The sequence below is a fragment of the Nomascus leucogenys genome, chromosome 22a (assembly GCF_006542625.1).
Source record: "Nomascus leucogenys isolate Asia chromosome 22a, Asia_NLE_v1, whole genome shotgun sequence".
Taxonomy (NCBI): domain Eukaryota; kingdom Metazoa; phylum Chordata; class Mammalia; order Primates; family Hylobatidae; genus Nomascus; species Nomascus leucogenys.
In genome coordinates, this window is record NC_044402.1 from 126,221,119 (window position 1) to 126,239,242 (window position 18,124).

The 18,124-nt window shown below is 39.4% G+C and overlaps 1 protein-coding gene across 5 annotated transcripts in view; it reads left to right on the forward strand.

Annotated features, from left to right (window-relative positions):
* The window catches only part of NYAP2 (neuronal tyrosine-phosphorylated phosphoinositide-3-kinase adaptor 2), a 332,390-nt gene that overhangs the window by 181,405 nt on the left and 132,861 nt on the right, over positions 1-18,124 (forward strand). For all 5 annotated transcript variants that reach the window (XM_030802950.1, XM_030802949.1, XM_030802952.1 and 2 more), the window contains one exon: positions 4,853-5,947. In XM_030802950.1, the coding sequence (XP_030658810.1) occupies positions 4,853-5,947 (1,095 nt within the window). The remainder of the gene's footprint in view (positions 1-4,852; positions 5,948-18,124) is intronic.

The window sequence follows — 18,124 nt, forward strand, 5'->3', positions numbered from 1 at the left end:
ATGACTGAAAGCCATGTATAACCTTTGTGCTCACATAGCTCATTTCAAAAATGTCACTTTCTGCTTATTAAATGCTACTGTCATGATACTATTTTAAGCATTAAAACTTGTGTTCTAGAGCTGAACAGGAATTATTGCTTCTATCTTTGGGCTTATTAGAAATAATTTAAAATTTATTCAAGAGTGATAAAAATCACCTTTCTATTGTAGTTGAATTTGGTTAAATTGAAATTTGCAGTGCCATTTTATTGTCTTTTATTAGCAATATTTTAGCATCTATGTATGTAGCTCAAGACTATTTTTAAGTACCTTATGAAGAAGTGGCATTTTAAATAATTTTTTTTTTAATTTTTAAGTTCCTAGAATGAGGTTAAGTTGGAATACATTATGGGACAATGTTGTCTGAAATTTCATACTTTTCTTATATAGATACATTTTTAAAACAGCACCCATGATAGTGACAGTGGAAACACATTTTCATTGTTATATGAATTATTTACTCAATACTTGCACTAAGGTAAAACCAAATGATTCATGGAAAATGAAAAGAAAAATTAGTTTATTGGAAACAAATTTGTTTCCTCCTCTGATTTACCTCAAAGAACCATGATTTACCTCAAAGAACTTCTGATTTACCTCAAAGAACCATGACAGGTAACAAGGAACAAGGATGGATGTCAGGGAATGAAAAGCAGATTTTTTTTTTTTTAAAGGAAGTCCCTGCCCCCATATTGAAAGAATGACTCTGTTAATTCATCCCGATCATCTATAATTTACTGAAGAGTCTATTCTCTAAACACCCTCACACCCTCATTTAATTTAATTTATTATTTTTTGAGACAGTGTCTCGCTCTGTCACCCAGGCTGGAGTGCAGTGGTGCCATCTCGGTCACTGCAACCTCTGCCTCCTGGGTTCAAGCGATTCTCCTGCCTCAGCCTCTTGAGATAGCTGGGATTATAGATATGCACCACCACACCTGGCTAATTTTTGTATTTTTAGTAGAGATGGGGTTTCACCATGTTGGCCAGGCTGGTCTCGAACTCCTGACCTCAAGTAATCCACCTGCCTCCGCCTCCCAAGGTGCTGGGATTACAGGTGTGAGCCATTGCACCCCACACTCACACCTTCATTTTAAAGTTGGATCAATAATAAGAAAAAGGACTGGAGGGGAAATTGCTTGAACTTTATGGATCTGCCTGCATTAGGCTCTCTTCACCAAGCAGGGAAGGGAAGAGGGAAGAAGCTTGCCTAGATAGAGAGGGATTTCCTGGGCAAGGCAGGCTAGAGACTAACTTCAGCTTGTGGGCTGAACAAGCAGAGCAGCATGATGCAGGGAGTAAGTGTATCAAAACAAACAACAAACAGCAAACATCTAGAAAATGGGTCAGATTTAAGTAGTAAGTGCCTTCCACAAATTAGAAACTGGAGAGTCAGATCAAGAAGAGTGAGCATGACAAGCCACGTGGTGGAAGGGTGCTCTTGGCCCATGTATGGGATGAGAATCTCTATATGTAGCCAGAATGTGCTTTCTGTGACATAGTTGTAAAAGTTAAGGAGGTAAGGGACAGGGAGCAGGAGAAACTTAAGGGGCTTGAAAAGAGTTGTTTAATCCTAAAATAACAAAGTTAGTTAAAGTTTTCCAATGCCAGAGGATGACATTAAAATGTTCATTGTTCATCTGTAAAGGTCTTTTACATTAGGACTTAATAAATATAATGTTGTCTTAGGTAGCTAAGCTCATTTTGCTGTAACAAAATTAGAGAGTGGTTTAAATTAGAGAAATTTTCTCACAATTCTTGGGACTAAACATTCAAAATCAAGATAGTAGCTTGGTCAGTTTCTGGTGAGGGCTCTCTGCTTGGCTTGTAGACTGATTAGACTGATGCTTTCTCTCTGTTCTCATATGGCATGCACGCGAGTGCACATGCACGCACACACACACAGAGAGAAAGAGAGAGAGACATGGAGAGACAGAGAGAAGAGAGGGGAGAGACAGAGAGAGAGAGAGAGAGAGAAAACGAATGAACTTTGCTGTCTCTTCTTATAATCAGTCACATGATGAGGGTCCTACCCTCATGAACTCATCCAAGCCTAATTATCTCCCAAAGGATTTATCTCCAAATACCATCACTCAGGAAGTTAGGGCTTCAACAGATGATTTTTTTTTGTGGAAGACTGGGGACCCAATTCAGTCCATAGCAACTGTCAACTCTGATAATCTCACAGGCACCATAAGAGCCATATGTTATATTTTGTTTCCCTTGTCATACAACATCTATACTTGGTTTGTCATTGAAATTGTTCATAAATGGATTGTCCAGATTCCTTCTCAATTAGTAGTTGTTCTACTTAATTCTAAGTGTGCTGCATTCTGCAATAGAAACTTCTCTTTCTTAAGTCATTTCATAGATATAGAGGGGCTTTATTTCATTTTTTCTGTTTCTTTTGGCAAACAAAATGAAATGGCATTTGTTCACTTTTGAAGTAAATCCAAACATAGCTCTCTTCCATTCCAAAGGCCACCTTCTCATCTGTGTGGGAAAGAGAGAAGTTGTCACCAGTGTTGTTCATCAACTGTTGCTTCTCTGAATACTGTGCCATGCCCAGATCTGCCACTGACAGCCTCACTACCTGGGATCCCACACTGTAGCCTCCCATAAATGCAGTGCTGCTACCTACGCATAGGCTCAGCAGATGCTTAAGTTCTTACCCTGTTATTTCTCTCCACAGTCTATGTTGGCGTATCAGACTTCAGTGAAGGGTCAAAGATAATGAAAGTAAATTATAATTTAAGGAGGTGAAAATGAAAATATAATTCAAAATATGATTATTTCCATATGATGAAATTACTCATCTCAGGGACACACACTAATTTCTAGCCTTAGGTTAACCCTCCCTTCATAGAGCACCTCTCTCTTAAGTCCTCTCCCCTCAAAGAATTCCCTCAACCCCACTGCATTCAATCCCTAGAACTCAATATTTGTAGAAAATAATTTCCCAGAGCCTGCACTTGGTCTACAGTCATTTCTTGCTGTTGAGGATGGCAGGAAACAAGTTTCATAAGAATAGTCTGGATGAGCTTTGGTTTTTCCAAGTCCTGACCAAAACTTTGTCAACCTTGTTCACTGATTTATAGTTTTACATTATTGGGGCTCAGACTTTTGTATATAATCTGATGACTTATGAAAATCATATGAAAATTAATGTACTCAAATTTTAAAACCAGTAAAATATATGCCAAGTTTGGTGGTACAATTATTGGTTGCTTTAGGTCCCTCCTAAAAAGATTGACTGCATAGCTTTCACCCCATTTTGTCTCTAGGCTTTTCACTTTGGGCATTAAAAGACTTTACTGCTATAGCCTCCCCCTGGAAAATAACATCTAGTTCTACCCAGTATGGGTTAATGGAAATTCTAGACACATTATGAAACTTCCCCTCAAAAAGCTGTTTGATTGTAGTGAGTTAAACCATCATCATAGGCACACTGGAACAAAATATTTGAAACAGGAGTGATCTAGAAGGGTGAAATACATAGTCACTGCTAGAATATTTCATTGGTTCCCTGTTGCTGAAGGCTCAGTTGATGGGTGGAGCAGCCATCCAGCTTATCCTTAAGCACTTTCAGCTCCTTTACCATGTTTTAATAAAACTCTTGTATATAAATTAGGCCAGTTAAAAAAAAAAAGGAAAATTCAGGTGTTTCCCTATTTGTGCCTTGAGACCCTTCTCTTTAAGTTGTTAGCTCCTCATAGTCTTACAACTCTAAGTTGTACTGTCAACTCGCATTATATGCTACTATCTGCTGTAAGCAACCACGTTCTGCTACATTGCATAATAAAGATGATCACTGTAATCATATATCAACACAATGAGATAATGAGATAATAACAAGACTCAAGTACGTTCCTTGCATGCTAAACAATTGATTTTAGTCACAGGCATTTGCCAGTCTCTTCCATGCTATTGTATGGTGTCAGAAGTTTATGTTCTGTCAATAAAGGGTCTTCCAGCAGGCTGTGCAATGCGTTGGTACACATATCTGTTGTGAGTTTCCAGAAGTTATTCTTGAAACTTACACATCATTCCCTGAGTTGCTCTCTTTTAACACTCTCGAGGGCATTCTGATGTGTCAGTGGAACATACCTAATAAATTCATTCCAAGACAGCATTTGGAATATCATAAGAGATCTTAAGAACAAAAACAGACAAATACACCATAATCAACAATACCTGGAGATTTAAAGATTAACTTGTCTAGCCTCATAAGATTTTCACATCAATTTCCCCTGAAATATCAGACCCATCTGTATGGAAGCTATTTATTTGAACCAAGACAGATTTTAAGTCTAGCAGGCTGGGAAATTTTTATCCTAAATGCAAGCAAGATGTGTTCACCTATAAAAACCACATCAGTAAAAGGGTGCAATCTGTATGGTATTTTTGACCAATAGCGCGAACAGAGAGTCTAGTTTTTTTCCTCCTGCATTTCTTTCTCAATTCATGCAGATTAATTTTCACAAAATTTATGAATGCTTTTATCCAATATGTTTCATCTGAAAGCTTCTATTTAGGCATTCAAAAGGAAAGGGGTGAACAGTCCTGGTTTTAATGCATTTATCAGTGTTAGGTTATTAATATCAGTTTAAAGATGACTATTATTCTGCCATCAGGTTTTCTTAATAAGGGAAATGCTTGACTGTTTGGCTGATTTTTGCTCTGAACCTCAAACTAAGAATGAAGCTGTCTACCCCTCTGTCCTAAAGTTTATTGTAGTAAATCCACATGCAAATCATTTTTGAAAACTTTCCTATTATACTCATCTATTCCACTACGTTTTTTCTTCTTTTAGTGTCAGCTAAACCAAGACCCCACAGTGATGAATATTCCAAGAAGATTCCTCCTCCCAAACCGAAGCGAAATCCGAACACTCAGCTGAGCACATCTTTCGATGAAACGTACATCAAAAAGCACGGGCCCCGGAGGACGTCGCTGCCGCGGGACTCCTCCTTGTCCCAGATGGGCAGCCCCGCGGGAGACCCTGAGGAAGAGGAGCCCGTGTACATCGAGATGGTGGGGAACATTCTCAGAGACTTCAGGAAGGAGGACGACGACCAGAGCGAGGCCGTCTACGAGGAAATGAAATACCCCATCTTTGACGACTTGGGCCAAGATGCCAAATGTGACTTTGACCATCACAGCTGTTCTTCGCAGTGTGCTACTCCCACGGTGCCTGACTTGGACTTCGCCAAGGCCTCAGTGCCATGCCCCCCCAAGGGGCTGCTTTGCGACATCCCCCCACCATTCCCCAACCTGCTTTCTCACAGGCCCCCGCTGCTGGTATTCCCCCCCGCCCCCGTGCATTGCTCCCCCAACTCCGACGAGTCCCCGCTCACCCCTCTGGAGGTCACGAAGCTTCCCGTGCTGGAAAACGTGTCTTACATGAAACAGCCAGCGGGGGCGTCGCCCTCCGCGCTGCCGTCCCACGTCCCCGGCCATGCGAAACTGGAGAAAGAGCAGGCCGCGGCCCTGGGACCTGCCTCTGCCACCCCTGCGCTCTCCTCGTCGCCCCCGCCCCCGTCCACGCTGTACCGAACCCAGTCTCCCCACGGCTACCCTAAAAGTCACTCCACCTCTCCCTCCCCCGTCAGCATGGGGAGGTCCCTGACTCCCCTGAGCCTCAAAAGGCCTCCCCCTTACGATGCTGTGCATTCGGGCAGCCTCTCAAGGAGCTCTCCTTCAGTGCCTCACTCGACCCCCAGACCCGTGTCGCAAGATGGGGCCAAGATGGTCAACGCCGCGGTGAACACCTACGGGGCAGCCCCGGGTGGCTCCCGGTCCCGGACACCCACGAGCCCGCTGGAGGAGCTGACTAGCCTCTTCTCCTCCGGCCGCAGCCTGCTACGCAAGTCGTCCAGTGGCCGGCGCTCCAAAGAGCCTGCAGAGAGTAAGTGTGCAGGACCTGCCTGAGCCTCAGAGCCCAGTGCCAGGCTTACAACCAGGGTGAAGCCCATTGTGTGCGGATAATGCACAGAGTACAGGGTCTTGAGGCCTTGGAGTTGAAATCTTAGCATGCAAAATGTGTTAGTTCATTTTTGCCATGCTAAACCAAATAGTGTATCCTGAAAGTATTAACAATGGCAGTCTGCACAATATACTATTTCCTATTTAAAAGAAGAGTGATTTTGAAAAATAAGGTATAAAAGCTAAATTCTTGCAACGGTCCTGGAAAGTTGAACAGTGAAAATAGGGACCACTATGGAATTTTAGGTATGTGCAGACAATGCACGGAGTACGTGGTCTTGAGGCCTTTGAGTTGCAATCTTAACATGCAAAATGTGTTAATTCACTTTTGCCACACTAAGCCAAATAGTGTATCTTGAATGTAAGCTGAAAGAATTAAAAATGACAATCTGCACAATATAACATTTTTAAATAGGGAATGTTATATTCCTATTTAAGAGTGTTTAAAAAAAGGTACAAAATCTAAATTCTTACAATGGCCCTGGAAAGTCAAACAGTGAAAACAGAGACCAGTATGGAATTTTTAGGTAAATAAGTTGATTTGGGGGCAGGGGAGTAGGGGGCGGAATTAAACATTCAAACATGCAATTGATAAATGTTAAAACTTGCCTTCATCTTATATTAAAATCTTCTTGAGGCCAATCATGGTAGCTCGCGCCTGTAATCCCAGCACTTTGGGAGGCCCAGGCGGGCGGATCACGAGGTCAGGAGGTCGAGACCATCCTGGCTAACACTGTGAAACCCCGTCTGTACTAAAAATACAAAGAAAATTAGCCGGATATGGTGGCAGGCATCTTTAGTCCCAGTTACTCGGGAGGCTGAGGCAGGAGAATGGCATGAACCCAGGAGGCAGAGCTTGTAGTGAGCCCAGATCATGCCACTGCCCTCCAGGCTGGGCGATAGAGTGAGATTCCGTCTCAAAAAAAAAAAAAAAAAAAACCAAACCAAACCAAACAAAACAAAGCAAAAACCTTCTTGAGCAAATTCCCACTAGAAAACCTCTGTTGGAAAGAAAGCAGTTTGATTAGAATTTAGGCTCTTCTTTGACATACAAAATGATCCTCTCTGTATACTTCATGTTCTTGTATTTTTACCATTACTATAAATGAGAATAGACCCATTATTTTCCTTTTAAAAGTCATGGCGATTTACATCTTATTTCTATGATACTCTTCCTAGATCCATCAATATATAACTTACAGAAAAGTCACTAAGGTGGTGAACATTACTTTTACTACTGAATTTCAAAGACCAGGAAATTTATCTATCTCAATGACTAACACTTTTATGGGCACTAAATTCACAATTCACAAGTATATAGTAAAGTCAAAACAGACCCAGATTAGTTTTTTCTATGTCCATTTCATTAAATTATATTTCTTTCTCTTATTTAAAAATGCCTTAGGCACCTAAGCTGATAATCAATCACTTACATCTCAAGTAGTCCCTCCATGTGATTTTTTTATTTATCTATTCATACACTCATACTGAGAACTTTCCTTAAAGGAAAAGAAACTCTCAATACTTTTGATGATGAATATGACAGTGGCATTTTTTAGATAATTAATATTCCTTGGTAGTTACAAGCCACTAATTCTTTTTTTTCCCTTTACCCAGAGACTTATGAAAATGTTAGCTACTTCAATAATTGCCCCCAAAACATTTTAATTGCCTAAGTGAAGGGCATACATTTCTAATATATTAGGCATGTCTGGAGTTATATGCATGCATATGTACATACATACATAAAATTATTTTAAGAATTGAATTTAAAACTAGGAACAATCTATTTCTAGAGCAGTTGTCAACTAGGGCAATTTGTCCCCCAGGATATTTGGCAATGTCTAGAGATGGTCTTGGTTGTTACAACTGGGGGTGTTACTGACATCTATTGGGTAAAAGCCACAGATGCTGCTTAACAGCATATAATGCACAAGACTGCCACCTGATCCCACACAGACACAAAGAATGATCTGGTCTACCATGTCAATAGTGCCAAGGTTGGAAAACCCTGGTCTAGATAATTTACTAAGGTTTAAAGTTTCTTCCAGATAATTCATTGATTGATTTGGTTTTCATACAGATCAAATAAGGTATTTAGAATAAGAGAAAATTTTTTTTAAACTTTTTACTTTAAAAACATAATGGGTATTGTGAAATTAATAGAAGTTTCATCTTAGAATTGGTGAGACAATTGGATTTCCTCCCTATCTATCAGCTTCTTTGGAGGATCCTTAACAGCTCCAGCTGGCAGCTATGCCAATTAACTAGAAAAAAAGTATATGTAAAAGAAATGATTAACTAATGAAGCTATTTCAAGAAAAATCCATCTGTTAGAATCAGCCTATGTGCTATATGTCACAGACTTCCCCATCCAACTCCAAAAACAAGCTTTGTGGACTTCTAAAACAAAGCTTGTGCATGGAAGAGTGGTCAAGGCTCTTTATAGCTTTTAGGGAGCCAAGGATTGAATTATTTCGCATGTGCTATTAACCATGCATCAACTCTGCAGAGAAAGGGCATGCCCCTGAGTTACATTAACCTCAATATTTTACTTTACGTAAATGGAAGGGAGGAAAATGCAGGTAATACAAATGAATAATCAAAAAATCAAATGGACAAATCAAATTGCTATTTATTTTTGACTCTCGAGGAAAGTAGAAAGACACCATTAGATGCTCACAAAATCAAAAGGGCTCTCAGAATCTTTCCATAATGCAAAAAATAGAACCAAAGTTGTTAATTGGGAATTAACTAGTAGTTTCTGTTGCAGTACACTCATGGATACAATTCTCCCCTTTACTCTTCCCAGACAGGATTTGTGGACCTGTTGATACCTTAGGGACAGAATAAGTGATATGAAGTAGTGTAACATTTACGACCCTGAGTCTCATTATTCTTTTTAAGTTTCAGGAATTTTCTACATTTCAGGAATAAAAGCAAAACTGATATCTCTATTTTCCAAGCCTCTGTTGGTTTAGTGGAGAAGTCAATTTTAAGAATTTGCTAATATTTAATCTAAACAAATATAGTCTTTGTTTTAATTAAGGAAAATGATGTCAAATAAAATGTATACTTTAAACTTATTTTTAATATCATTTTAGAAATTGATACAAAATGTATCAATTTCATGTTTTAAAGGTTTATAATTGTTGATGGGGATTGGTCAATAGAGAAGAAATAAGACAAAAGAGGTAGATTATAATTAAATTTCATTTCGTTTCACAATTTTCAAAATATGGCCTTCACATTCATTGTTATAGGAAGTGTTTTTTCCTGGTTGATGGGACATTGTCATGTTTATCTATGATTAAATTAGGACACCTGATAGTCTGTAGCTCTAGTACTTTTTTAGTTGGTGATTATTAATATTTTTTAAAAATTTTGTGCAGAGAGGTGAATGACATGAGACATGTAAGAAGTGATCAACTCATATGCTATTGGTATAAATTTTTGTGTAAATGGTAAGCAGGTCAGTTACAAATATTTTTGTGATGAACTTTGAAGACTTTAATGAAAATAATTTACTACCTATCATTTTCATCTTTCTTTTGCATTTTTTAGTATATTCATTATGATTTTGATTTGATTTTTTAGAAGATGTAGGTCACAAATGGGCCATTTCATTTTAATATATCAGGTGCCATGAATCATAGAAATTAATAACCAAACCAAATTTTAAAAGTAGAAAACTTTCTTTATTCCCTCAAACAAGAAATGTTTTTAAAAAGAAATTTTTAACCCGCGTATCAGTCAGTTTTCACTCTGCTACAAAGAACTACTCAAGATTGGATGATTTATAAAGAAAAGAAGTTTAATTGGCTCACAGTTCCACATGGCTTGGGAGGCCTCAGAAAACTTACAACCATGATGGAAGGCAAAGGGGAAGCAAAGACCTTTTTCACATGGTGGCAAGAAAGAGCTCGCAAGAGCAGGGAAGATTGCCTTGTAAAACAATTAGATCTTGTGAGAACTCACTATCACAAGAGCAGCATGGGGAAAACCACCCCCCTGATTCAGTAACCTCCCACCCGGTCCCTCCCTTAACACGTGTGGATTATGGGGATTATAATTTGAGATGAGATTTGGTTGGGGACACAGAGCCAAACCGTATCAGCCTGTATTCAACATAGATGAGCAAATGTACATTTCTATGAAAAAGTACAAGATCTAATGAAGAACATAGTTAAAATTTACAATCTGAGGGAAAGAGTGAGATTGAGATGTTATAAATGGAGAAATGTAAATTTAAAATGTAGAGAAAAAGTAGAAGATGAAGCAGCAAAGGAAGAGACTTAATGAATAAACTAAGGCACTAAGATATAAAAGACATGCATGCCCAGGGGCAGAAAGGCATGTGAACAGATGTGGGCACCAAGAAGTGAGGCACATAGAAAGGGATTAGTCTTTATTGGAGATGTTTAAGAATGCTAACAGGCCTTGATCCTGCCAGAACTTTTGGAATCTTCCTCATGGTAACCTCTGAGGTGTCTTCAGGTCTTTGGGTGTAGCTCAACTCCTAAATACCTTTGAAGAATTCCAGAGTGCAAGAGCTTCCAAATCTAGCCCCTAACTCTCGTCAGGTTGCTCCTTTCAGAAAGAGACATGTAGAACAGGGCAGAAGGCATGGGGCGTGGTGGAGCTCCAGAAGCAGGGACGAAAATGAAGGTGCAGGCCCACGCAACTCCTGTCATTATTATTAAAAGAGAAATGATGTCTTGGTATTACAAAAAAAAAAAAGCTATATCATACTCAACCATATTCTACATTATTGGAGATTCATAAGTTTTCCTATTAAATCTCATCTTTCAGCCTTTAAAAAGTGGTTAATACTTTTTTTTTTAGATGGATTCTCACTCTGCAGCCCACACTGGAGTGCAGTGGTGCAATCTCAGCTCACTGCAGCCACTGCCACCCCTCCTGGGTTCAAGCAATTCTCCTGCTTCAGTCTCCCGAGTAGCTAGGATTGCAGGCATGCACCACCACGCTTGGCTAATAGTTTGTATTTTTAGTAGAGACGGGGTTTCACCATGTTGGCCAGGCTGATCTCGAACTCCTGACCTCAGGTTATCTGCCAGCCTTGGCTTCCCAAAGTGCTGGGATTATAGGCATGAGCTACTGCACCCAGCCAGTATTTAATTCTTTTAGATGTCATATTATATTTTTAAAATTATAGATATAAATGAGTCTTATAGATCTGATGAAATAGAACTAGGAATCAGATATCATCTTTGCCTTTTCATAGACTTTCTTAAAAAAAAAAAATCCACATAGAAACCACAGCTCCAAACATACAAAACAAACCCACAAAACCCGCAAAACACCTAACCCCTGCCTCACGTGGACATACAGGCCCACATACCTCTCCTTTTTTGTGGTGTGTGAGGTCCAGTGATATCTGAAACATTAGGCATTGATTATGAAGGAGCTGTTCCAACTAACTCTTACTAATTTAATTTTTAAAGAATTTGTAAATAAAAAATTATGAAGTTTATTTTTAAACTGTGTAAATTAACAATTATTTTGGAAAAACGATTTTTAAATATATTACTATTTTTATATGCTGTTCCATTTGTAAGAAAAAAAGAAGGGTCTACTAATGTACACTGGCTGTCTTGGTAACTCAGGGTCGTTGTGATAGTCACTGTGCACCTGCCACAGGCTAATGCAAAGTGTCGAGCAAGTTGACCTGAACAGGGGAGGCCTCACACAAGGTGGTATCATTGTTTCTGGTCATCCGTAATAGCAGTGACACAGTATTGATAGCTTATTATTCTGCTGAGATGTCTTTAGGGCCTGTTTGAGATTGTAGACCTGAAGTGCCGTCTACTATTATATCATTTAAATTCACTTAAATTCTTATGTCTGTTTCCAGTGGTTTTCCTACCTTCTCCCTTTCTTTCAGATAGTTTTACTGATGCATCTAGCTTCTCCCACCATCTCTGTCTCTCCTCTTCTCTTTTCACGCTTTTCCTCATTGTAATATCAAATCAAAAATCAGTTGTGGACCAAGAAACCAGATACCCAAACTTGTCTGAGAAGCCTCTCAACTGATTAAAGTATGTGACCTGCGACATAGCGACTGTGTGTCTTGTACTTCCAAAGGCCACTTTATCCACCAACTAGGTCTTGCCTAGAGTTCTGGATTCATATCTGAGAGGTTAGGAGCATCAACTTCCCAAAATAAGATATCCTGGAAAACATGGAATAAATGTTAGTTTTTTTTTTTTTTTTTTTTTTTTTTTTGGAGAATCTATACATTTTGTTTAGCCTATTTAATATACATTTTGAGGCTGGATGTGGTGGCTGACTCCTGTAATCCCAACACTTTGGGAGGCCAAGGTGGGAGGATTGCTTGAGCTCAGGATATCGTGAACAGCCTGGGCAACATACTGAGACTATATCTCTACTAAAAAAAAAAAAAATATATATATATATATATATATATGTATGTATATTTATTAGCTGGGTGTGGTGTCACATGCCTGCAGTCCTAGGTCCTTGGGAGGCTGAAGCATGAGGGTCAGTTGAGTCGGGGAGTTTGAGTTTGCAGTGAACTATAATCACACCATTGCACTCCAGACTGGGCAACAGGGCAAGACCCTGTCTTAAAAAAAAGGAAAATAAATTACATTTAGTTTTCATTAAAACTTTGCAGGTGAAATAGTTAAGGACTTTATATTCCCTCTGTTTAAGCAGGTGCTGACAAAGAGTAGGACAAAACAGGTATTGAAAAACCAAAGGGAAGGTTGGAGGAGGGAGTCTATATTCCTGGATCTCTCCTTTGCAATAGAGAATGAGAGAATCCTCAGCCTGTGACTGCCCACATGCAGGCATGTTGACTTTGGGCAGGACTCCTGGATGTATGGTGACTTGGAGCAACCTGACCGGAGTTAGGGGCTAGATTTGGAACCTCTTGTACTCTGGAACACAAAGGTATTTAGGAGTTGAGCTATACCCAGATACCTGAAGCCACCTCAGAGGATACCATGAGGAAGATTCCAAAAGTTCTGGCAGGATCCAGACCTGTTAATTTTCTTAAACATCTCAAATAAAGTTAACCCATTTTCAGGTCTCCTCTCCTGCTGTTTGTTGGTTGCTCCTCTGCTGAGAGTCCCACACAGTGACCTCCTGTGGCCTCAGACTGGCTTCTGTCTTAGCAAGGGTCCTTCCAGCAGCTCAGGAGGGAAATCAAGCCAGGACCTGTATAATGATGATTCTCCCAGGATGTGACCTTGGGGATGTGCTCAGGCTCCAGAGAAGTTTCTCATGTAGTTCAAAGCATGGTAGGCAAGAGGTAGAAAGCTTAGGTGAGTGGTCCAAATGCCTGCATCATATTCACCTGGATGTTGTTAAAAATACAGATTGCTGGGCTTTATTATAGACCTATTTAATGAGAAACTGTAGGGGTTAGGCCTGGTGTGTTGACTGTTTAATGACAATCCCTGGTGATATTTATGCCTTCAATCAAACAATAACTTGGGGACATATGGTTAAATGTTAGCATCACCATTTACTTGTATTCAAGAAACTATTGCTTTCATCTAACAAGGTTAAAAGATAATTTATGTAAGCAAAAGAAGAGAGACAGGAGAAAGTAAAACAGACAACTGAAAATGAGTGACTTGTTTTCCTTTCCTTGACTAAGTTACTGATTAGTTGGCAGCTTACAACGAGGACAGATCAGGGTAATGTAGATTCGAAAGAGAACAATTTCACTACCTGCGGATTCTCCCAGAGGCCTTGAGAGTTTAAGAATGGAATACACGGTAGGCAATCTGTGCATCGCATTTATCCTTGTCTTAGCATCTCCGTCTTAGTCGTGCCGAGTGTGTGCCACTTCCTTCATCAGAATTCCTCAATACTTGAGTTTGAGAACCACTGATAAAAGCTGCTTCAGACAGGAGCTGGTGCTGCTGGTCCAGAAGGCGAGGAAGAAACCTAAGACTGGCTGGCAGCAGTCCTCACCTCAGAAGTCCATCCAGATGAGTCCAGGCTTTTGGAGGGGGAGGACTAGCCAGAGCATGACGGGCCCTCCAGATGGGGCTGTGACTCAGGACAAAAGTGTGCTATCTCAGAGGACACTCTCTAGTCAGTGTGGGAGAGCAGAGAGAACAGTGTAACTCACAGGCAATAGGAGAGAATGGAAGTCTTTCTTGTGGGGCACTGGAAGGACAGAATGAGAGCATTACTGACAATCTGGGGCTCTAGCGTTCATGACTGAGCCAAGGAGCTGAGGAATTGGGGCTCACAATGCTAATGAGGACTAAGGTAGTAAGATTCTTACAAAGTGCCTTGGGCTCAAACAGGTTTGTCTCAGGAACAATAGAAAGACCAACTAAGCCTAGAGTGGGAGCGTCAAAGAAACTAGTGGTAAGGATGTGGAAGAAGGCGGCAGGGGCCAGCCCCTTTCTTGAGAACGCTTCCATAATAATAGTGGCATATACTTAACCTTCATGCCATTTACCCTGTACCAGAACTTACTAAAAATTTACAAATATCCAGTCCTTGTAGCAGTACTCTGAGGCAAGTGATATTGACCTTGCCGTTTTAAAGATGGAAGAAACTGAGGCACAACTCAAGCAGTCACATGGGGAGTAAATCTGGGAATCAAACCCCGATTATTTGGCTCTAGAGTTTCTTTGATTTAATGATACCTTATCTATACTTGATCAATCTCTCCAAAATTCACCAATTTTCATCAAAAGTCTAAGGGCTTATGATGTTATTCTCAGGGATATCTGCTTAATGAAAGAAAGCCTAATCTGTAGACAAATGGCATGAACTACTTAATGATTGGCATCAATTTAGGAAGGAGGTGGGAAATCTTTTGGGCACCCTTCAAAACTCACTTTGGAATATCTCAGTCACTGCAAGGAACTCTGTACCTCAGATTTCTGAGCTGCCCCTGAAGGCATGTGGTCTGCCCAGTGGGCCTCAGAATCACCTAAATGACCTAAGCAAAAAGATGTGCGTGCTCACCTTAGTGCCTCTAAGCATAACTTAAGGATGTACATTCAGGTTTCTTTTCTAAAGAGATATGAGTACTCACCTCAATGCCTCTAAGCATAACTTAAGGGTGTATATGCAGGTTTCTTTGGCCTGTCAGGTATGCAGTACTGAGCTACTATCCAGGGATACAGGGCTTTTGTCCTCAGTGCTTGCATCTTGGCCATAACTATGCAGTAGTTTGATGGCCCATGGCTACTCCAAGGGGAAAAATAGTTGATTAATCAAAAACCCCAGCCAATGCACCAAAGCAATGAGCACCCTAGCAGCACTAATCTGAAAAATGACTGGGATAAAACAGACAAAGCATCTCCAAGGGGCCCTATGCTTCTTAGCACCACCTCTTTACTCTTTACATTAGTGGTACTATGTACTTGACAGAATCAGACATTCATCCTTAAAATTTTTTAAAAATACAATTCTTCAAGAACAAGCTGACCTATTGTTATGTTTTTAAAGCGAAGGGATTTTTTTTTAGGATGAGGTTAAATAGAGTATAAGTAAAATTCCTTGATTTTGAAAATTCGTGTGACTCCTTGGTTAATTGGGACCATGACATTGTCTGTTTTTCTCATTTAGTTTATCCTAGAATTGCAATATAGAGTCACTGAAGAAGACATAATTTCATAAATAATTGCTCACCTTTCTGGGGGTAGACCACAGCTGTCCTTGACTGATGCAGGCAGATGTGTTTATCCCCCGTGTTTATATTCTCTGGCTGCTGAATCTTTAAGTGCAATTTCTTGTCACCAATTTAATCAGCAATTCTCTCCATTAAGAAGAACCCTACCTGCTTTAGATGTATAAAATGCAGAAACATTTTCAATTCAGAAATTAAGTTATACCAGTCTATTTATTTAAACCAAGATTCCCTCAGTAGTATTTAATTTTATACACATGAAAAATACTAGAACTGATTTTTCCTTCCTGTTACTTGAAATAAACATTTAATTTCTGTTTTTTTAGAGACTACCATGTATTCTTGACACTTTGAGAACAATAAGTAATTAAATATTCAGTATAAGTGAGTTCCTACTGGCTACATCATGTTACTCTCAGCGTGTCCCACATTCTAATTAAATATGATCTTGAAGTCTAGCACAAGGCGGGATGTCACAAGAGGTGGTTTCCATTAACAAGCTTTGAGACCTTAGATAAGTCAGTTTGCCTCTTAGTGTCTTAGTTTTCTCACTTTTCAAATGAAACTATTAGATGCTAAAACCGAGTCCCTTCTGGCTTGGCTTCTTGTATGGGGCTTCTGCAGATTACTGGCTGATCTATAAATCTCCAAAGGGAGGACCCACTTCCTCCTTCTGAGACTTTCCTTCTGATGATGTTCTCCCTTGCTGAAAGGACTTCGCCAGAAACTTAATGAAAAAAATGTCAGCCTAATCCTTGACACCCAACTCAGTCTACCAATTTCTCCATGGTGTTTTCGTTATGCTATTGTCTTTGAGTACTTTTTTTCAAATTTTTGTAATGGTATGAGACTTATTCCAATGCATTGTAAAGACTATTTCTATCTGATTCTCTCTATTGAGACAAAGGACCAGGGAAAACAAGCTACAAACCTTTTCATCATTTTACTTTTTGTAATACTTGATCCAATACAATCTTTCCCCAAGTTGGTACATGATAAGTATTTATTGAACTTGTTGAATTAATAGGCACACTTAAGAAGGCTATTGAACTTTAGGGAAAAAAGCCATATAAGACATGCCTGACCATTAAGTGAAAAAACAAAAATCAGCTTATGTGTTTGACTTAGAATATTCCACATTAAAATCAATATAGTCATTCAGCAAAAAAAGCAGCTATGCTGAACGCTGAATCATTGCTTCTGCTCTTAAGTGGCATGTTTGAAAGAATGGCCATTCCATTCCAGGCAGATTTATTGGAGGGAAAGATATAAAGAATATACCCATCAAGCATTTAAATTTGGACCATTTTGTAAGGTCAAATCATCATCAGTTTCTGTACAAATGAATGAGCTGTGAAAATTGATCTCTTTTCTATGTTTGTAGAAAGAAAGACACCTTTTTTTAAAAAAGAAAATAACTAACATTTTAATGAAGAAATTTCAATCTGCTTAACATTATGCATTATTGATCAAAAATTGTAAAGCCAATAAAAACACATTCAATGGCCGGGTGCGTTGGCTGATGCCTGTAATCCCAGCACTTTGGAAGGCTGAGGAGGGCATATCACTTGAGGTCAGGAGTTTGAGACCAGCCTGGCCAACATGGTGAAACCCCGTCTCTACTAAAAACACAGAAATTAGTCGGGTGTGGTGGTGGGTGCCTGCAATCCTAGCTACTCAGCCTGAGCAACATGGTGAAACCCTGTCTCTACTAAAAATACAAAAATTAGTTGGGTGTGGTGGTGGGTGCCTGCAATCCTAGGTACTCAGGAGGCTGAGGCAGGAGAATCACTTAAACCCGAGAGGCAGAGGTTACAGTGAGCCAATATTGTGCCACTGCACTCCAGCCTGGGTGACACAGTGAGACACTGTCTAAAATAAATAAATAAATAAATAAAATAAAATAAAATAAAAACATTCAAATAGGTCATTTAACATCTTTGTTGGAAAGACATTGCATAAATCCACAAAGCTATCATTATGTGACTGGTAGTCTTGAATATGTGTGTTCCCTGGTGAAAAAATGGGTTTTAGTTATAAAATATTGAAAAGCTTTTCTCAGTTTTTGATAAAATAAGTTTTTTTGGAATTTGGTAAATGGATGAAAATCCCAAATTTAATTAAATGTCTGTAGTGTTGTATGGTATTTCTTGGTAGAAGCAAACTCATTATTATTGTTGCTGGTGGGAGCTAGGTTAATTAAATGTTCCACTGCTAGCAGAATAACCAAAAAACTGAAAAATCTGGGCTATTGCTGTTTCCAAATGGAAGAAGTAAAAATATTAAGGAATCTAAGAGGGAAGTAAGGAGTATTAGTTACATGGATCGTGAAGCAGTGTGCACTGTCTAGCCAGCTGTAGCTGGCTAGACAGGAACCCAGAATAGCTGAACTGAAAGGAAAAAATTCCAATCCAGAAGTCCGTAATATTCTTCTGATAATTGATAATGGAG